General features: G+C 39.6%; 1 protein-coding gene across 1 annotated transcript in view; it reads right to left on the bottom strand.

Annotated features, from left to right (window-relative positions):
* Window positions 1-299: 299 nt before the first annotated feature.
* LOC149216136 (Cox19 family protein (CHCH motif)) overlaps window positions 300-23,127 on the bottom strand; it is a 39,687-nt gene continuing 16,859 nt past the window's right edge. Inside the window, exon 2 of the mRNA XM_089392710.1 lies at window positions 300-720. Within this exon, the coding sequence (XP_089248836.1) occupies window positions 612-720 (109 nt within the window). The 3' untranslated portion in view covers window positions 300-611. The remainder of the gene's footprint in view (window positions 721-23,127) is intronic.

Genomic DNA, 23,127 nt, shown 5'->3' with positions numbered 1-23,127 from the left:
GCACTTTGACACTGTTAATTTAAACGTGCATGTAAATAGCAATCCCACAAACCGCACTTGTTCATCCATGCACAGTAATGTATTATTCTTTCTTTCTTCATACAATTCAAAACATAATAATTTCCAAGAATACCACTTGCAGTGGTTTCATTTCTCTCTTGATAATTATAACTGTTCTCATAAAAGCTTGTTTTAAATAGTTTCGTTTCAATTGCAAGTCTCAGAGTTTTTTGATATGCAAGTCACCGTCAGAATCAACTCATTACACTGCAAGCTGCATCACTAAGTCATCACACCACTAAACCAAAACTCATGCACTCTAGGCATTTTATATTGCTTTGCCAATTAAATTGCAACCTTTGCTGTCCAATGGCCATTGTATCCCAAAACATGGGAAAGAAACACACAAGAATCACAATGCCATGGCCAACCTTACAGACAAAAGAATGTCTAAATTTTCCTAAGCATTTAAACATTCCCAACTACTAAAGCGACGTATAATTGGTTTGGAACTAAGCTGTTTGATTTATATGTAACAATATAGTCAATCTGTGTTCAAAATTATACAGAATGGTGGTCAAAGCACCATGAGACGGTATAAAACAAAATAATCACTCCTTTGGTTTAGTCTTTAAAAGCCCAGATAAGGATGCACAATGTGTTGAATGATAACCACACTTCTCACAGCATGTTTGTAGTGATTCGATAATCTTCAAACACCTGTAAAACACAATCACACAAAGTTAATAGAGCAATGAGATAAAAATTCACTGTATCTGTACTTAACAATGGCCATAATATTTCAAATACGGACAAATACCTAAATATGGCAACTCACAGCCAATTCTATTATTAGAAAACAACGGGGTGTGCTAAACATTTAACTAAGTGTTGCACTTAATTATAAAGAAGATATTTAAACACTTGGTTCAGATGCATCCTCTTTAAACTCAGCTAAATAGACTCGGTATCATACATGCAAGCTCATCCATTCATGGAATATCGATGCCTTAAACGTTAAAGTGATACAAGATTTCAATTAAAGCCCAGATTTCAAATTCGTCATGCTGACCAACAAAATAAAGTCTGGGAAATGATGCTTTCGTTAGACAACTTTGAGAACAAAAGCCTAAAACCCCAACTTGTATGAACGCCTCCAACCAAAGAGTCTAATAGATATGATATTCCCTCCTAAGGTTCACGATCTCTGCTTCAAGAACATTACCATTGCATTTCAAAGGGCTTTCATATACAGTGAGTAACGAGAAGACTTTTTTAACCAGCAAGCAATTAAAAACCAACCACGAAAGGGAGAGAGACTTATTAACACCAAAAATGCATGCATCATTAGGAATATTTTGCTGTAAGAGATGAAGCCGCTAGAAATGCCAAAACAGTTGATCACAATCTTTACTTTGTTGAGCATGACCGAAAATCCACAACCTTGTAAGCAAGTCAGTTATGCAATGAAGGATGCTGTGAAAGAGGTTGAGGGAATCAAATGACTATGACAAGGGAGAGGAGCAGGAAAATCAAAATGTTATTTACTTGTTGAGATTTCACATTTAGTTATGCATTTCAGAATCATTTTTGGTTATTACCATATATTAATATTAATCATACATTATTTGTGTTAGCCTAATACTCCTAAAAGTTCTAGAAGTCTAAATAAATAATTTTATCTATTAATTTTCAATAGGATATTTAGTTTAATGTGTAAAGAACACCTATCATACCAATATGATTATGTGATTGGTTGTTCTCCTAGAGTTTAGCTTAGAATTGAGCTATATAAACTAGCTCATTTTGATGTGAAATCATAGGATTTTGGCCCTAGTTATCTTTGTATTTCTGTTTTCCTTATTTAATAAAATTATCTGAGGACACTTCTTTAACAATTTGACTGTTAATAGTTTCAATCTGATTTGAAATAGAAATGGATTTTCAATCTATTTTAGTGAGATCAGCCTTTTACTTCAATTATTATTCAAAATGCACTTCAACAAGAAGGTAAAAAATTGTCATCTGAAGGAATTGTCTAACTGTTCTATTTTTTGGACCTATTTTGGTCATATATTCACTGGTTTTGGTCATGATTTCACTGATTTTGGTCGTATATGGATCAAAAAAATAGAACAGGTAGACTAGTTCGTTACTTAATTATCCAGTATTTTCATTCCATTCTACTCTACTGTGAAGCTGTTTCTTTTTCTCTAGGAATAGGATAGCCTTCCCTTCCATCACCAATTGAAACTAAATATTCTTGCATATACAGGAAAACCAAGTATGGCGTAGTGTTTCAGACCCCTTGATTTCTTGCATACATGATGAACTCACAGTCAAAATTCCTCTCCTTGTTTTTCTTCATATTGACTTCATTGTTGATATGGAAATGGAGGCTTTCACTGTTGATATGGAGATGGAGGTTTCAATTCACCATATGAGGGTGGTTGGTATGGAGATCTGTTATAGCATCCTTAGCCACCCCATTTAGATAAGATGCATCCTATTGGCCTTAAACCATCACATATTGGTCTTCTCTGACTTAACCCCATAGTTGCTAGAGCAAGGAGCGAAGCAAGAGCATTATAAGGATCAGAAGCATCATTTTCCCAAAAAACTCAGGAGCAAAGCATCTCTTATGTGTGTGTGTTAAAAAAGCATATATATATATATACACACACACACACACATTAATGAAGGTAGAAATGGCATCCACAATACCTTATTGATTAATCATTTGAGCATCAACCATCTAGAATCTAGATTCTAGTAATTATAACTAAACATACAAGTTTTTAAGCCATATGATAGTAGGTAGACCACTAACTTATGGAATGAAATAGGTTAAATAGGTTATTTAGTAACTGTCAACAATAACATGACCAATAGTTGTATTTACAAAATAGACCATCCACACACCGAAGCATCAAAACCTAAAGGTCCAAAACAATCATTTGAGCTAGTTGCTAAACACCTCTCTATAAAAGAAGAGTTCACCAATTGTGAAATCACCCATGTTGCCAAATGTTGTAGCTATGGGATAGCACCGCCATGCATGTTCCACCACTCTTTGACAAGAAATGTTCCATCATTGCTTATATCAAGATCCTCATCACTAGTATCATTCTTTAGTTTTTGCCTCTTGTCTAGCCTTTGCCTGTACCTCGATCCTATAGGGACCTCAGTCCACACCACCCAATTTTGATGAAACTACCTATTCTAAGCCTTAAAAATAGAGTAGAAATAGCTTAACATGCCTAATTAATGATTTTTTTTAAGTGAAGATTACAATTGTGCTAAGGCCATAACAAAGGATTCCAACAATCAACACCATCAACATTGGGGTACATATAAGACTTGGTGCACTAGATTAAATGCCAATCACATACCCTCACACATGATAGAATCCAATGAAAATTCCACACATCCTGAAATACTAAAAATTGTTAAGTTTGATGAATTTTGAATGGGATATGAAATTCTACTTTCTCCATATGTAGTCCAATGAGGTTAGAACCACTCTCAAACATCTTAAAACAATTAATGGCAATGTTACAAATTTAAGTAAAGTTATATTTCCTACTATAAGAATTTAACACTATAATTAGAAAGCACCTAGGAAGCATCCAGGGAGAACCTTGCCAATGCACTCCCATCTCCAAGAGCGTCCTTGAGAGCACCACACACCCAAAAGGGTAGAGAGTGTCTCAAATTCATCTCAGGAGGGCCCTCGAATTTTGGGAGTGTTCTCTGAAGGGTTCTCCCTAGACGCTGCTACTTGGAGCACAGTTCTGGGGGTGGGGGTGCAAGCCCTAGGGGGCACCCACAATAACACTGCTTAACCCATTTGCAACTCTATAAAAAATACTTCTTTGCTATATACTCATTGATTTCCCTCAATAAAGGAGCAAGTACTTGCTAGTTTCCTTCAAGAGAGTAGCGAGTGCCTTCAAAAATCATAAAAATTATAAAAAACACATAAATTACGTGCTCCCAAGAAGAGAGTATAGAAAAATTGGTTCCGTAACTTCCCAATGTTGAATTTCCACGACCTTGGGTATAGGTTAGAGTCTTAAAATCACTGACGCTACCAAACCAAGAATCTCAACCATAAACTACTTTGCACAACAGAAATATAAAGTAGTAAATCAATACGCACAATGATACACAGTTTTAAACAAAATTGTACAATAATGTACAATCACCAATCTTCGTTATATTAATCCAAATCTGATAAATACAACAGTCTATGGTTACAAGATACAATGACAAACTTGGTTGTAGCACTTCTATGTCGTATCTTGTCATGTCGGTCCGTCGCACCCGTACTACTCACTAGTAGTGCCTTAGTCCATCAAGGCCACTACACATCAAGACTCTAGGAGGGTTGTCTCATATAACTGTTGCAAGTCACATCTACTACAATGAACACGAGCTCATCAACTTCTCTCTGGGTAGGCCTAATTCCCGAGCTCCAATCTGCCATGCTAGCAACAACTTTCGTCCATCAAAGTGTTGCACTTTGGTACCGTCCTTCAGCCAACCTTCAGTTGCTCTTCATCCTTCAAGATAACTCGTCTAGGGCTACTTTGGGTAGCCAACACGCTACCCTCCAACCAGCTCTATGACACCCAACACTTCACTATTGAATATGCTCCTAGGAAGACACCTTCCCTCCCTGAAATGTGTCTTCCAATTAGCTCCAACAGGTTATTTATAAAACTGATCCAAGCTCTAGTCAATACATGACCCAACACACCTCCAAACACACTGTTGTTATGTTTGCCTCTGCAGTTTGTGACAGTCCTAGTTAGGGCACATTCCACAACCCTAACTCCACCTAACAGTCATCAAACAAGTCCCTCAAGGGCTATGTCCCACCTTAGCAAGATTCTTCCCTAGCTACCCTGCCTCCTTAGGATATGTATCAGCCCTTAACACCCCTAACGTAGTCACAGCTATGTGCTTAGGCCTGCGTCCAAGCACAACAGCAATCCTGTAGTTGTTGCCTCCACAGAATGGTACCCAAAATAGTCTCCAGCAGCAGCGTATTCCTCTTATTCTCCTCAGCCTGGCTACTTGCATTTCGTGCACTTAACTGTACCTAGAAACAGCCCTAAACTTGCCCTTAACAGATCTGTTGTCACCTACAACAGTTGTTCCTACCACAGGCCTCCACGCTGCTCCTTTAGCTTCCTTTTGCTGCAGCTAAGGCTCACCTTTCTCCACCGAAAATTTCAGAGGTGTATTGCCTTTGTTGGATGCTTAAAATGACTCAACTCATCCTCAATATATAGGCTTTAAGACCTCCAACGAGTTCACTCAAAGAGACACGTCTACTTGGAATTTTCTTCAAGTCGGCCTACTTGAAAATCCAATATTTACTATGTCAACTTCAAAAATTCATATCTCTCTAACGACAACTCGGATTCGGACGATTTTCAATGCGTTGGAATCGTCTTTCCGAGCACTATCATCCTCATCCATCACATGTCGTGAATCCATCATGGTTTTGCCCCAAAACACGATGGATGCCAAAACCCCATACTTGGGTTCTAAGCCCACAAGTTGCCCTTGTGGCGTTTTGTCCTCCAAACCCTTAACCCTAGGGCTTGGAGTACCTCCCAAGCTACACAAATCAACAATTCCCAGGAGAAACAATCTTAACCATCTTGATATGGTATAAATATACCTCAAGGAGAATACATCATGCCCTTGCATACCAAAGTTATTATCTCATCCTAATAAGTGAAAATTTTTGTCCCTAAGGTTTTTATGACCAACATCTCCCTAAGCATCCCCTATTCTCAGTTGATCCCTTCTCCTTTTGTTTGAGAGAGGGCTAAGACACCCTTGTCTTCCTCCTCTCCACCTAGAGAAAAGCATCGAAGTAGTAGTTGTCTTGAGTGGCTTGGGACAAGAGGATTCCAAACAACAATTACAGGGAATGCTAGCAGTGGAAGTCAAGTATAACTTGTTATACATCTATTTTTCTTTATAAAAATAGAGATTTCTTTTCTTCCCACCCCTCCCCCCAAATCGATACTATATAATAGGTTTATGTCCATCTTATAGCTTCTAGTGGTAGGTCTAACACACCTAACTATAGTTAGTAAGTTATTTTGTAGTTTGGTTATTTTTACCGTGTTGATTTGAGAACCGTTTTTCGATTTGTGTTTGTAGGTCATGAATCCTGCAAAAGGAGCAAGAGAGTTAAAGTGAACACAACTTGCGCATCGCATCTCCTACTGTCAAGAAACCAAGTACTCTAACTACCTAGCAGTTGTTTATGAGTCATCATAGGCTTATCTAGGAAAAGTTTGAGTGTTGTCTTCTATTCCTATATGTCGTGATTTCACCCTAGTCGTAGGATAGTGTAGAATTGTTTGTAATAGAACTAACAACTTCACCAGAAAATAACTTTCATCCTTTGTAGGGTGTTCCCTATTACTTTTAAGACTAATTTCTTATCTCATCGATCTGTTCTCTGTCTAGTTGCCTGTTTACAGTCATGTTAGGTCACAGTTTAAAAAAAAAAAAAACTAAATTTTTTTGTTATTTTTCGCCCATAACTACAAGCACTCACTAGTTTCCCTTGGAAACAAAGCGAGCAATCACTGGTTGCACTTGGAAAAAGTGTGAGTACTTGCAAGTCACTCTCAGAAGAGTAGCGAGTACCTCCTGGGGGATGCTTTTTTTGGTTTTTAGCTTTTTTGGCCTAATTTTCCTTTGTGTTTTCACTGATTTTGCTGCCTGAGTATCTATTTGTAGTCACTGTTTGTCTAATTCATCCTTGCAAAGATGCACTTAGCATTTAACATTCCAAAAGAGAAGAACATTCTAGGTTTGTCTGCCTTTTGTTGCTTGTTTGTGAATTTTTAAGTTTGCTTGAAGTTGCCCACGGGGCTTTGGATTGACGGTGAATGGGTGCATTGTTAATGCACTCTTTGTGATAGGTCACTGGTTCAAATCCCCCGTGGGTGCTTACCTACCAAAAAAAAAAATTGGTTGAAGTTACATTTCATTTGGATAAGTTGTAGGGTCTACATTTTAAGTGTCCTTGAAAAGAAAAAGAATTGCGTTGGAAGTGTTTACATTTCATCAAACTCATATTTTTTGAAAATGTTGTTATTGCATCTAAAATTAAAGTGATCGAAGAATTCATGCATTTCTATTTTGCTAGTGTTCTTATCTTTCAGCAAAGTCATAACATCAATTGTGGCACATCCATTACCCCCTGAGTACTTAATAGCCTAAAATTCATGCTTAACTTAAATTCAATTTGGCTTGTGTTTCTAGCAAACCAACATAGTCTAGGTTGTAAGGCCTTGGGATAGGTTAGAGAGTAAATTCTCCAAGGCCACGAAATTGAAATTAAATCTAACTAAAGAGTGCAAAATCCAACAGTGGCAAAGGGTATTTTCCAAGAAAGCACCTCTCACATAGGTATTAAGCATGAGGTCGTGTTAAGACAAGTGAAGGTGATATCCCCTCTTTTGCTTGTCTTGGCATCTACAGATTATTGCATGTAAAGGAACTTTTGAGGTGCAAGGTCCTATGTGAACCATCACTTCCTAAAGCTTTTGGCTTGGTTTCCCTACCCATACACATGATCATAACCCATGACTATTATGCCCGGCCATTGAACATGAATTGGTATCTCTACTAGCCTATCCTACGATTTCCCACAAGTGACTATCTGTGGGAAGAGCCTACGGTACTTGAGGCATATGTTGCATCGTTATTTCAATACCCTTGAATGGTGTCCCATGTTTGTAAGGTTACTTGGAAAAATCAAGGTCAGGGCACCTCATGTACCACGATTGCTCCCTCATATACATTATAAACACAAGTGTGGGCTTCCCTCTTATTAGCTACCCTTGTACCTCAACATGTGACCCATGGTTGCCCCTTCTCGTCCCCTACCTCATTCACCTATCTGTCACATGCCACCACCTTTAGAAGGATGTACCTTGAATATATATCCCCTTTAGAAGTAGAAACCACCTAATAGGATTCTTGGCTAACCCCATTTGAAGTTTAGGAGACATTAGCACATGTCAAAGCCCAATAAGGAAGGGCATGCCATTATGAAGTGTTCACTTGTTATCCATGGTTTATAAACTGTTTTACTTGATTTCTTTAATGACTTGGTGTGTCGGAATGCACAAGGACACATTGGATCTTATGTAGGATTGTAGGTGGTTTCCATTTGGGTTTGATCTCCCTATATGGGGTCCTGACCCCAGAGGGCTACATTGGCACATGTAGGGCGTGTATAGAGAGCCATGGGCCTCCACAACAGCAAATAGCACTCCATGGATCCCCACATCCATTCAGAGATTGCTCGTGGTTCACTTATTGGACAAGCAAGATGCACCTAATCCATCATGCCCAACTGGCCCCAAAGTTGCACCATACACTTGGTAGATGATCCAGGTCTTGCACAATGATTTGGCATCACCTACACCATCATCCTAGCCCTTGCGAATGATCTACAGGCATCTTTGATTTGTTTGGAGACCCATGAGGACACTTGTGTGCCCCCACATGCCATTTGGAGCACCACAGGTTATTACAAGGGGCCAACCCCTTGTCCACTGCTTTTGGGAGTTCAGCTACACATTATGGCACATATGGCCTCCATTAGGCCTCCCCCAAGGTCCAATGACATGCACTATTCATTATTCAATCTCTTGAGAGGCTTATTCTTTTGTTTATGAGCTAGTTTGGTGGGCTTGTAACCAAAAGTTAGTTATTTTTCACATTATTTTATTGTAGGGGCTAATGTAGGCCTAGTTAGCTAAATCAAACTCATTAGAAGTGTATAAATACAAGTGATGTGAATTCATTTTAGCATCATCACTTGGATTTGGAATTAGTATATCTTTAGATATTTTCGCTATCCTTCTTGGAGGACGAAATTTTGGAGCATGGAATGAGTTTTGATGTTTGGATAATTTTTGCATGTCTTGGAGCTTCTTGATGGCAATTTGTTTGGATGGTTGGATATATTATTATACATGTAAGTACATTTTAATGTTATTCTTTCTTTCTAATCTTGTCACATACATTGTTGTTGGGATTTCACTATACTAGTGCTTATTTGTTGCATCTCTTATGCGAAGTTGTGGAAATTATGTTTCTAGATAGTGAATGCTTATGTATGGACCATGTATAATGAATGAATGTTCCTAGGGATGTTTCATTACTGAAATTCATCTTGAAAAGCCATTTATCTTGCAAAACGAAGTATAAAGTCTTTGAAGTTGCTTTTTTTGTTGCCCTAGTGCCAAGCAAAGTTGTCTTTGAGGCCTCCTTGACCTAGAAAACTCAAATGTCCATAGTCATAATTCTACCTGACTCCAATCTCCCCAAAGGATTAGGCACTGGTCCACCCAAAGGTGATCACCTTAAACCTATTTTCCCTCCTCCACTTTACTCTTCCCTAGGTCTATTCCTCTAGGTCACCTAGGGAATCAATTATCTCATAATCTAGGCATCCAAATACTTCGATTTTTGGTCCACAACTGTGCTAGTGTGTCCTCAAGAATCCCTCCAAATTTCATGTGATTTTGACAATGGGACCTTGAGATATCGCAAGCCCTAGCTCGAAGACCAACTCTTGCCCTTGATTTCCCTTGGGCTAGAAACCTCACTAGGATCCTTGCATTGCCTTTCATTGAAAATTCATTCCTTGATCCCTTTCCCCTCCCTAATTAGGTCAAACATATCATTGGTAGCTAAACTCCCTCCTCTTGACCTAACCTGGGTCGACTTGGTCCCGTGTGGTCCCATATCTTATCAAAGTCAACTCTTCAAAAACCACTTGGGAAACCAAGTTCCACAAGGATTTTAGGGTTTAGGAAGCTCCTTTACAAGTCACATTCCCTAATCCAAGCCCTCAAATCCCTATTCCCCTATCCTAGAGAACCTTGCACCTTGCTTAAAAAGCAAGCAAGTCCCACTCTTGAGTCTCTCCTAGGAAAGGGTCATCAAGATCACTTCACATCCATCTTAGTTGATCTATCCTTCATAAGTGATTCTCTATATATCGGGTCTCCTCCCATCAGTGAAAGTCCATAAAGAGTAGGAAGCTTTAGTTGTGGTGACAGTGGGCTTTAGCTTCATTGTTGCTCTTGACCTAGCAAGTGCCCCTCTAGGACCCCCTGCTAGTTTGAGCGGTAGCATTTTGGCATCGTTGTCGGGGGCACGAAATGTGTGTTTTGTTCCCCATACAACACATTGACATATCATTATTGGCGACTCCATTGGAAGAACGAAGCCATAGTTCTTCATTGAACTTTAAGGTCAATGCTTGTAGGGTGAAGCGAGCATTTTTCTAGGCATCTTTGATTTCACTTGGCGACTCCTACATATTTTTCATGCATACCTCAAATAGGTTGTCTTTCTTCGATAAATTTATCGCTTTGGACATTACTAGCATCCCTTGGCATCCTAATCATGTCGCGGGAAGGATGGTATGTGGGTGCTCGTGTTTGATGGTGATCCACTCTCCGCTCATGACCATGTAGAAAGATTTAGTGCACATGCTTCAAGGGAGAAGGTTGTCCACCAAGATGTCCTTATGTTATTGTTCATGGGATCTCTCGGTGGTCATAACTCATGGCAGCATGATCATGAACCTAGGAGCATCTCATCTATTGAGGAGTTTGTTGATGGCTTTCTTAGACACTTTCAAGTACACCCCGCATTAAGCATCCAAGAGGAAGCCTTCATCGAGCGTCATCAAGACATTAAGAATCTAGGTAATGAGCAAGAAGACGAGTCCTCCTTGGGTCTACGTGATGAAAATGATGAAACATGTACCGAGAGGGATGAATTCATGGAAAGTGAAATGGAGACCAACCTTACCTTTCTCAAGGATATTACTCCCGATGAATCCTCCTTTGAAAACCTTGAGAAAAATATCCCATTAAACCCTTGGAAGATGACCTTGAAGATTATTTCCACATTGAAAAGAAGAAATGGGAAATTGTTGGTAATCAATTTGATTGTGCTCCCATTTACGACACCGACAAAGGAAGATGAGGATGACATTGGTCTTCCCTTCCCCTCAGGCACTATTTATGATGACATACCCATTGATACCCATGGGAAGGAGAATCTTCATTTTCCTTTGCATAAAGAGGGGCAGTTGAAAGTGATCAATTTTCCCTTTAGGACAGACCCAATCTTTGATGCTAAGGAAATTGATAAGGCTCCTACTTCTCCTGAGTATGATTCTATGTTCAAATCACTTGAGCCTTTAGATTATGATTTTAGGAAAGCACAACCCATTGAATACAATACTTCTTTATCCTTTTTCCTATTGGTCATCATCTTGAGTCATCATCAAGTGCTTCCCTCACCCCTGACCATATGATCTCAAGTAACTGTTAGGCCTTCCCCCCTCCCAAGTATAGTGTCAAGGAGAAGCCCTCCATTGATTATACTTTCACTCCTTGGACACACCCTCAAGGTTTTGATCACTCCATAGTCTCCTCTCTCCAATGTAATCATGTGCAACCTCCTTGTGTTTCTCCATCTCGTCAGCCTCCCTTTCCTACTAATCATAACCCAATGAAGGCCATAAGTCATGACGTAAATAATAAGGACAATGGTGGAAGTGATATGCCAGAGGTTGCCATCCATCAATAGTTTATGAGCTTGGTTGTTGACATCTCTATAATTTGGTTGCAAGAGAAGATCCCATGGACTAGATTACATCATTTTCTTACCTCTTCTCAGATAACCATCCATGTGAGGGCATCATATTTTCCCACCTCCAACCCACAACATCCTCCATGTGTTTGGGTTTGCATTCGCTTTGGGATTTGCTACATGAGTAACCATATAAGCAGGCATATTTATATTGACTTGTTGATATGTTGGTTGCACTGGCTTTATGATTACACTTAATAATAGCTTCGTCATATGAATGTTAGGCTAGGATGCATTGCATGCTCGTTTTCGCATTAGAACTAACGTCATATGATTTTTCTCATGGTAGATAGATGCACATTTGCATATTTTATTTTCTGTTGATTTTATGGCCTAACATATAGCATGTGCGATCATGAGATGTCGCGAAAGCATGCTGCCCCATGTTCTTCAATCTATTATATGTGCAGGTGACAGGTCTATGATAACCAAGAGATTGTTGGAGTTCTCATGACTTCCCGTTCGAGAAGCTTCGCCCACTTCGAAAGAGATCGCGTCCTAGTTAGAGCCAGATGTTACCCACCATTTTGTAGGTGATATCCCTAGGAGAATTTTTTCTCTAAGATGGTCCTCGGCTGGCAGCCAGTAACCCCTTATAGCCACCAGCTAGCTCATTGTGCCATTTCTCCGCCACCTGATCCAACCATGTGGTCCCTCACCCATCTGCCATGATCGTATGTTTGAAGGTGGGCCTCCCGAACCTGAAGTTATGCCTTGTCATTTGGTAATTGAAATTTGTAGTTTGCTTATCATGGACACTTCTAGGCATGGATTAATGGGGGGATTTGGCGGAAAGAATGGGTTAGGTCTATGCCCTTGTCCCCTAGACCCCTTTTGGATATTAACCTTGCATTCTAGTCCCGTGGGATCTCTTTTATTAACCATTTGGCTCTAGGGATGGTATTTCATGGGAAAATCCGATTTTGGTTGTGTGGTCCCACGCCCTTATCCGCTTATATTACCCTCTTTCCACTCATTATTACCCCATTCATCATTTCTCTCACCTGGGTCCACATTCCTCCATTGAGTCCACATAGGGTCAGCTTGCCCCTTCCCCTTGCCCACACCTTGGGTCATGTCCTGGAATGAAGTCTGGAGGTTGATGCAGCTAAAAAGAAAAGATAAAAGCATATTTGGCCACATTCAATAGGAAAATGTGCCACAAAATGCAAAAGATGGTTGGGACAAACACATTTAACACAAAGCCAATATATGAGCTCTACCCCATAATCATGGCCATCACCCTGGTTCCTACAGGTTCTATGAACCTCCTTCATCATATAGGAACCCATGATTGTCCCAACCCCTAGTGGGCAATGAACCACCCTACCTTTAAAGGGGGTATTCACTGCTATATCTTATACATCATGCTCTTACCCTTTGAGCCTCGAGCAGTTAATCAAAGAAAATCATAAAAAGGCAAAAGGCATATAAAGAAGGGTGGAAAAATCAAGGTCGGGTCACCTCATGTACCACAATTTCACCCTCCTATACATTATAAACCCAAGTGTGGGCTTCCCTCTTATTAGCTACCCTTGTACCCCAACATGCGACCCAGGGTTGCCCCTTCTCATCCCCCAACTCATTCACCTATTTGTCGCATGCGACCACCTTTAGAAGGATGTACCTTGAATATATTATCCCCTTTGGAAGTAGAAACCACCTAATATGATTCTTGGCTAACCCCATTTGGAGTTTAGGAGACATTGGCACATCCTGAGCCCATTATGGAAGGGCAGGCCATTATGAAGTCCCCACCTGTGGTCCATGATTGGTAAGCTCATTTACTTGATTTCTCTAATGACTTGTTGTACTGGAAGGCTAAGGGACGCATTGGATCTTATGCAGGATTGTAGATGGTCACCATCTTAGGTTTGGTCTCCCTATACAGGGTCCTAATCCTCTAGGAGGGCGGGCTAAATTGGCAGATGTAGGGTGTGCGTTGAGAGCCATGGGCCTCCACAACAACAGAAAGCACTCCATGTAACCCCACAACCATTCAGAGATTGCTTGCGGTTCACTTATTGGACGAGATGCACCTGATCCATCATGTCCAGCTAGCCCCAGATTTGCACCATACACTTGGCAGATGATCCAGGATTTTCATGATGATGTGGCATCACCTACACCATCATCCTAGCCATTGCAGGAGATCTATAGGCATCTTTGATTTGTTTGGAGACCCATGAGGACACTTGTGTGCCCCCACATGTCATTTGGGTCACCACGGGTTATTACAAGGAGCCAACCCCTTGTTCACTACTTTTGAGGGTCCTCCTCTTCATTGTGGCACCCATGGACCTCATTAGGACTCTTAGAGGGCCCTACGACATTCAAAGATCATTATTTGACCTCTTGAGAGGCTTACTCTTTCATTGATGAGCTAGTTTGGTGGGCTTGTCACCAAAAGTTAGATTATTAGAACATTATTTTTTTTTTGGGCTTATGTAGGCCAAGGAGGCTAATTCAAACTCCTCATTAGTGTATAAATACAAGTGAGATGAGTTCATTTTCTCAACATCACTTTGGATTGGATCCTTTTTTTCTCCCTTGAGAATTTTGCACTTTTTCTAGAAGATGAATTGGAGCTTTATCGATGAATTTTGATTTGTGGATATTGGTCTATCTTATCTTGGAGCTTCTCTTTCGTCAATTGTGGATGGTTGGATATATTTTGTTACATGTAAGTACATGCTTTTAATGTTATTCTTGTTTTACTTTGTCATATACATTGGATTAGGATTTTTGCTATTTTTAGGGCTAATTGCTGCATGCATTTACTGCTTTAAATTGTGGAATGTTGTCTCTATTATAGCATCTCTCAATGTATGGGCCATGTAATTTAAACAAAATCTCCTAGGGGTAATTTTATCAATGAATTGACCTTGATAAGCCATCTCCTTCGCACATCGAAGTACAAAAATTGCAAGATTGATTCTTTTTGACCTAAAAGGCTAGCGAAGTAGTCTTGAGGCCTCCTTGACCAAAAACTAAAGGTCCTCACTCATATTCACCATAGACTCCATTCTCCCAAGACTAAGGCATTGATCTACCAAGAGGTGGTCACATAAACTCACATATTTTTCACCTTTTCCTAGGTCTAGCCAAGTTGGGTGACCTAGGGCCTCCTAGGGTCTCCTACGTTGGTGTCTCCTCAAGGCCTCCTCCAATTTTGAAGCCATTCTGACAGTGGAGTTGGGAGAAAATCCAAGCCCTAGCTCCAAGATCAAACCTTGCCCTAGCATCCCCGAGGCTAGTACCTTATAGGATCAATTCAACACCTTCAAAAGAAAATAATTTCCTTGATCCTTTCCCCACCTTGTCTAGGGTAAGAACGTCATTGATTGCAATACTCTTTCCTCCTACCCTAAACTGGGTCTATTTGGTCCTGTGTGATCTCATTCCTTCAAAAAGACAATTCTTCAAGAACCATCTGGGATACCATTTTCAACAAGGATTTTAGGGATTGGGAAACTCCTTCACAAGTCATATCCCATAAACCTAACCCTCAAATCCTCCCTTCCTTCCCCTAGAAGACATTGTACCTTACATAGAAAGCAAGCAAGCTCCATCCTTCAAGCTCTTCCTGGAAAGGGATTATTTGGGTCAATCATATCCATTCATTGTTTTATCCTTCATTGATGACTACATAATATACCGGAACTGTTAAAGTTGGCAACTAAGGCCAAATTCCACCTTGGGATAGCTCATATGATGGAGATGATTATTGCATTGGATTCCTCTTTTTGAGATGTCCAAATTTGATATAAAGATCGTCTCATTCGGACAAGCAGAAGTGGAATTTTGAATTTATTCTCTCTCATGCACAAATTGTTAAGGTCGGCCTCAGCTTAATGTAGGCTCAAGAAGCCCAATGGATGTGTCCTTCCACCCTCAACATATTGTATAAATAGGAGTGACCACTCTCCCCATTTGGACATCATTCACTCACACATTCTTCTCTCTTCTTTTGATTGGGTCATACAACTATTGGACAACTTCTCTCTCTCACGTGTGGCTGGAGGACGAGTTTTCTGGGACAGATTGTAGGCCGAAAATTTTAGAGTTCAGGGACAGTTTGACTAGTGTTGACCAAGGTGTTTTTGACCAAGTTTGACTTCAATTTTGGGTGGCAAAGTTCGATTTTTGCAGGTCATACAAATGGGCACAAAAACCGAGAATTTTTGGGCTAAATCACAGAACCAAAGTTGCAAAAATTTTAGACTGTTGACCAACGTTGACCAAGACCTTCCAGGCATCATTTGACTTCGATCTTTTGGGGAGATTTATGTCTCAGCATGCCACAGCTTTTGGCACAGAAACCGAGGTTTTCTGAGCAGTTTGACCGCAGATCAAATCGCAAGTTAATCGCAGAAAATTCAAGCAGTTTTCTCTCCTTTGACCGAGCTTGACTGAATTGTTTTGGGCTGAATTTGACCTTCTGATCAGGCTGAGTTTGACTGGAGAAGACCAAGTTGTTTTGAGAACATTTTATTGTTGCTTTGACCAACGTTGACTTTCTGGTTAGCGTTGATTTGACTGCAGAATTTGACAGGGTTGATTTGACTATGTATTGGGCAAGTGAATTTGATTTTTGTACTCTCTCTCTGCTAAACTATTAAATAATAAGAAGATTTGATCAAACGGTTTTCCCCACATTGGGGGTTTTCCCTGGCATCCACCAAATCTGGTGTCCTCTTGTCTTGGCTTGTCTTCTGCATTTGTTTTTATGTTCTATCTACATTTACTGTCAATGTGATTGCTATTGGAAATAATTGGAAATTGTCATTGGGCTTCTAAAGGAACATTGAAGTAAATTGTGCTAAGCATAGAACATACTGTTGTTATCTAAAATTAAAAGGGACTCCTCCCATTGGTGAAAGTTTGTAAATAGAAGGGAGCCTTAGCTGAGGTGACAGTGGGCTAAGTCTCCATCCGTTGCCCTTGGCCTAGCATTTTACCTTTAGGAGTCCCCTTTAGGTCCCCTGCTAGTTTCAACGGTAACAAGCACTACTCAAAACAACTGTATCCTGCTTTCTACTCATCCACAGACCATGGAAGATCCTAGACTGAAGCATCCACCTGTTGTGCTTCTTCCATCTATCTCATTTCCACTCCAATCTGAATCTATATATCCTATGAGTTGGATTTCATTACCAGTATACCAGAGGTAGTGATGTATAGTTCCATGCAAATATCTTAGGATATGCTTGGATGCAATCCAATGATCATGTTTTGGCTCCATCTAAAACTAACTGAGGACATTTACTGCAAAACAAATGTTCGATCTAGTGTTTACAAAATACATCAAGGACCCAATCAATTGTCTATAGCAAGGAGGATCCACCGGACTAGAATCTAAACTCCTCAACATATTTAGATTGGTAATCATGGGAGTCATCATAGGCTTGTTGTCCATCATGCCAAATTTCTGAAGAATCTTGATCACATATTTCGCTTGACCAAGATATATTTCACTCGGCTTCTGCCAAACTTCTAGTCCCAAGTAATTATGCATAATCCCTAGATCCTTCAAACTCGGCTGCTAACTGCTTCTTGCACTCCTGAATTTGATGCTGCACCTGTAACAAGTAGATCATCCACATATAAGAGTATGATAACTGATTCACCTTGGACCACCTTGATGTATAGGTTAGAATCTACAGAACTCTTGGTAAAACCAAGTCTCAATAGGTATGCATCCATTCTTGCATACCAAGCTCTATGTGCTTGCTTTAAGCCATATAGAGCTTTCTTCAGTCTACAGACATGAGTCTCCCTCTAATTTATTTCAAATCCTTGAGGTTATTCAATGTAAAACTCTTCATCAATAGTCTCATTCAAAAAAGTTGTCTTAACATCCATTTGATGGATGTTCCATCCCATAGTAGCAGCCAAAGAAACAAGTGATCTTATTGTTGTATATCTAGTTGTAGGAGCAAAGGTTTCTTCATAATCAATACCTTCTTTCTATGAGAAGCCTCTTGCTACAAACCTTGCTTTGTATTTATCAATGCTCCCATTCGCAGCATGCTTTATCTTGTAAATCCATTTTGAAGTGACTATAGATTTGTCACTTGGCCTAGGGACAATTTCCCAGACATCGTTCTTCATGATTGACTGGTATTCTTCCTGCATTGCATTCCTCCATTCTTGATGTTTAGCTACATCTTCATAAGAGGAAGGCTCTGCTTCAATGTGCTTTGTCAGATATGCAGCATACCCAGAATACCTTTTCGGTCTTTTACTTTATTTGTAGGTCTCCTTTGTTGTGTGTCCTTCTACTTCTTGTAGAGTAGTTCTCAACCAAGTACGCCTCTTTCGATCTTCTGGAACAATTATTTGTTGCACAGGCTCACTAGGACCTTCAACATCTTCTTGAGTAGATGTCGAATCTTGACCATCATTGTCCCTTGAGATATCCTCAAAGATAGGTATTTCTTCTTCATCAAAGTCAACTGGAACATCCTCTGATTTCTTGTAAGCTATATTTTCATCAAAGATAACATCCCTGCTTACTTCAATTCGGTGATCCTCCTTAATATAAATTTTGTATGCCTTTGATGAAGCATTATCCAACTTCTTTCTTTTGTCCTTGGGTATATGTATATATACAAGACACCCAAATCTTCGACGATGATCCACACTTGGCTTCTTTCCTATAAATGCTTCTTTCGAGGTCATGTTGTTGAGAATCTTGTGAGGACGTCGGTTCTACAAGTAAACAACCGTCACACATGCCTCTCCCCATAGAAATTTAGGGAGATCTTGATCATGTAGCATGGCCTTAACACATTCTTCAATAGTTCTATTATTCCTGTCAGCCACACCATTTTGTTCAAGATTATAAGGAACAATAAGCTCCCTCTTGATCCCTGCTTCCTTGCAGAATAATATTAGTTCTTTGGAGGTGTATTCTCCACCATTGTCGGACCTCAGAGTTTTGATTTTCTCTCAGTTAGATTTTCCACTTCATTCTTGAATTCTTGAAACTTTTCGAATACCTCATCTTTGTTCTTAAGGAGGTATAACCAAGTTTTCCTTCAGAAATCATCAATGAAGGTCACGTAATATTGATGCCCACGAAGACATTTTATTGCCATAGGTCCACATTCATCTGAGTGTATGACTTCTGTAGATCAGGTATCACTTCTTGCAAGTGGCTTCTTCACGTTCTTGCCTAGAGCACATCCCTTACAAGTCCCTTCATGTTCTTCCTTCAATTCAGGGATACCATTGACCATTTGACTTAGAGATGGCAAAACCTTATAATTAAGGTGTCCATACCTTCTATGCCATAGTTCGGAAGGACTCACAGCCAAGTGGACTAGGGCTTGAGATAGAGGTGTACAAAGTCTACATAATGTCCCCTCACAAATCCCATTACCCTAGCATTATCAATACTAGAGCCCTTGCCCCAAAACAGAATCTTGCCATCAACAAAAGCAATTTTATCACCTTTATCCTCTAGACAAGAAATAGTTTTTCTTCAAACCTAAAACATATAGAATATTGTTGAGGTGAATACTTCCACCAACTCGAACTCCAACGAAGTAGATCCAATCCCCCTCACTGGATAGCTCTTCTTGTCTCCAAGTTCAATTGAATGAGAGGAAGTTCCTTTTGGCAAGTTTGAAGTTCACTGCATTCTCCTGTCATATGTTTGGACGCACCACTTTCAATAACTCATACATTCTCGTCCTTGAAAGTGTCAAATAAAGCGGAGAACAAACTTCCATCTATCACTTCCTTTGCTAATTTGGAGATGAACTTCAATATGCAATGGTGAATGGATGTAGCGAGATTCCCAACGAGCTTGAAACCCTTCTTCATAACCCTTGTCATAGTGCCAACTAGGATGTGATCTTCAGTATCCTTGTACCTTAGCTCTGATACCATGTTGGAAAATCAAGAGACTTAGAGATTATAGAGATTTTCCTTTAACTTGATAATTACTTGATGTGTGTTGGCCTTTTATTACTTCATTAGATCTTGTTCATCAAGCAATTACCAAAATGATGAAGATCACAACAACACAAAGTACACAAGATATAGGCTCCAAGCCAAGGCAAAACCCTCTAAGGGGAAAACCCAGAAAAATGCTTCTCTTCTTATAGAATTTGTTCACAAAGAGACTTCCAAGACCCAAAGACAAAAGCCCAAAATCCTACCAAGAACCAAGTCAGCCCCCCAACAAAGTCTTCTTCAAGGCAACTTCCAAACTTCGACCTATTGCAACTTCGCTCCAGAGTTTCAACCCTGCAACTGCAAAGAATTTCAGCCCTGCAATTTTGGCCTCCTACAACTACAGCTACACAGAAACCCTAACTTCGCACGTGTGAATAGAGAGAGAGAGAGAGAGATTATCCCAAGAAACTTTGATTCTTCCTTCCTTTCTTCATCCTTCTAGCTCTTCTTCTCCTTCACTATTGCAGATCAAACTTATGATGAGTGAGTGTCTCAAATGAGGTCAAGCTCCTTGTATTTATAGCCTTCTTGAGGGGTCGAATAGCCCTCCCTTAGGCTGACTTGTCCTTGACTGGGGCCGACTTGGTCTTGGAGAAATAAATGGCTTTTTCTTGACAAAATAAATATTTTTCTTTGTTACAATGAGTCCAAATGGGACTATAATACATGACATAATTTCTTCTTTGTCCTAGAAAGACCTAGAAAGACCTAGAAGCATGAAGAACATGCTTTTGACCTAGACTTGAGCATGAAACCCATGCTTTACATAAAATAAAATTTTATTTTCTTTCTTTTTCTTTCTTTATACAAAGTATACAATGTCATGATTACAAATAGGTCATTATGAAGACCGAACCTAGTTACAATTTTCACATAACCCACCTTCCTGCAAGAAGCATGTCAGATGGGAGAGAGCATTGACAGGAGTATAAGCAGAGAGCTTTGATGTAAAACTATTTGTAGACCAACATAGGACTATTGGTTGGTTAGTTGTCAAATGAGAAGAAAAATATTCCCCTATGGGTTACCCACATTTGGTGGGTAACTCTACCTATAAGTAAGATGAATATGATGAGATTATTGAAAACATTGGAGAGGCATATTGTGGCTTGAACATGAGGTCATAAAGCATTTGATGAACACATTGATGAAGCACATCCTATTGAAGATCAAGCACATGAATAAAATCATGTTGGTAAGATCATTCATGCAGCTATCTCCCCCACACATGAAGACAAGGGTTTGATGAATTGAACTCATTTTCAAATCTTTGAGTTTTGTGATGCATCCTTTGATGATTTGGAAAAGGAAAATCTTGTAGAGAAACCTTTATTTGATAAAGAGCATAATAGTCATGAAATTGAAAATATTGATGATCTTCTCCATATTGAAAGCAATAGATAGGATATAAATTGCTTTCATTTTAATAGAGATCCTCTTTATGACACAAATAATCAGGAGTCTAGGTTCAAGCTTGCAAATTTTTGGTCTTATGTGCAGCTTAACATAGTTAAAGAATGTGAAAGCTATTTCATGATGCATAAACAACCTTGTTTTCTCACTAATGAATTTGATTTGGTAAAGCACAAAGAAGATGTTCATGGCCTAAGAAGCTCATAAATTTTCCAACCATGGATATCATCAGCTCATTCCCTTTTTATGCATAGAAATACATCCAGAAATACTGTTTTTGAGGATACAATATTTTTCGGCAGTAGCATGTTCAATCTTGGATTTATTGCAGGGATTTTCAACCTCGTATGTAAGGGCAGCAAGCCCTAGATCACGGATGGATACATTTTCAGATATGGTTGGTATTCTCATGCTTCATCTTTATCTTGGATTGAGAGCAACAAAGGAGGGCAACAATTTTCTTACAGATTTCTATTGGAGCTGCTTTCAAACTCTCTCTTACTTGATGGTTTGATGAGTGATGTTAATGGGCCAACAGGTGCTTGTGTCAAAGAGGATGATTACATCAATACCATCAATAAATGAACAGATAAAGCTTGCAATGGTATGTGCCATCCTTGGCATGATTTTGTTCTTCTTATTCATAACTATGAGCCTACTTCAAATTTTTGCCAAGTTCCCATAAAGATTCCATCCTATGTTTGCTTAATGATGGAAGTGTCATTGTTCTAGTTTCTAGACAAATACAAAGGAAAACTTCATAGTTTTGATGAATTCATCAAATGCTTACATTAGTTGCATTATTATTCCTTTACCCACCAAAATGGGTAACCCTATAGGAGAAAACTTTTCTCCTATTCTTGACAACCAATCAGTCAGCCACATAGCCAGCAGCCCCTAACAACCACCACTAGTTGATGATCTGCCATTATATCTCCACCATTTGCAACAGCCATATGCATCAAACCCATCCGCCATGAGCACATGGACAAAGGTGGGCTTCCACTCAAAAGATACTTTAATCATTTTGCAATTGGGTGCTTATGCTTGTTTGTTTTGGGGAATTTGATATGGATCAAGGGGTGATCTGGAAAAAGGATGGGCTTTGACTGTGATCTTGTTCTCTCACCTTAAATGGTGGGTTAATCTCCAATTGTAGTCCAATGCAAACTCCCCTAATGGCCCAATGGGTATAGGAGGGGCACTACTTGTGAAGCCCTGATTGAGATAGCGTATTTTCATCTATACCTATGTCATACTTCACACTTGCCATCATATATTGCAAGCACTTATCTCACCTTCATTCTTCGGGTTCAACTGATCAATGGTTCATTGGGATTTGGCACCCATATGTCCACATACCTGGGTAAGGCCCAGAAACTTTTCCCTACAAAGTTGATGCCACTAAAAGAAACAAAAAGAGCAAATCATGGCCATAGCAAAATTAAAAGAAAGAACATCAAAATGCAAAAGATGACCAAGGACATACAAATTAGCATGTGTGAAAAATCTTAGCATGAGCTCTACTTCACTCACTATGGCCATCACCCATTTCCTAAGCACATGTCACTTCCTCCATTACGTCAAAAGAATAAACCCTTGCATGTCCCAACCCTGATGAGCAATAAACTGACTCATCATTAAGGGGTAAGCATGGAAAAACAAAGGCTGAGTTGGTAACTCATGCATCCACAAATACTCCATCCTCACATCTATACATTTGGGATGTGGATAGCCCCATCAGCTGATCCCATTGACCATGGCTCTTGGTCATGAAGTATTATCCCCTCTGTTACCATCATTATTATTCACTAACACCTAACAATTGAAGGGTGGATTGAGGAAATGTTACTTCCCCTTGTTGAAAAATATGGTAGTTGTGGTTGGTATTTTCATTGGCAATTAATGGAGACAACTCAAAATTTTGACTTTGACCAAGTCGGCCTCAAGAAGGACATGTCGGCCCCACATGTGAGGAATATCACCTCAAACACATAAATATCGCATCGTTCATCCACA

Source organism: Pinus tabuliformis, chromosome 1_1 (genome assembly GCF_031772625.1).
Source record: "Pinus tabuliformis cultivar Carrire ecotype Pingquan chromosome 1_1, CPIR1, whole genome shotgun sequence".
NCBI classification, from domain to species: domain Eukaryota; kingdom Viridiplantae; phylum Streptophyta; class Pinopsida; order Pinales; family Pinaceae; genus Pinus; species Pinus tabuliformis.
Note: the sequence above shows the minus strand (reverse complement) of the source record. Positions and strands in the feature narration are given on the sequence as shown.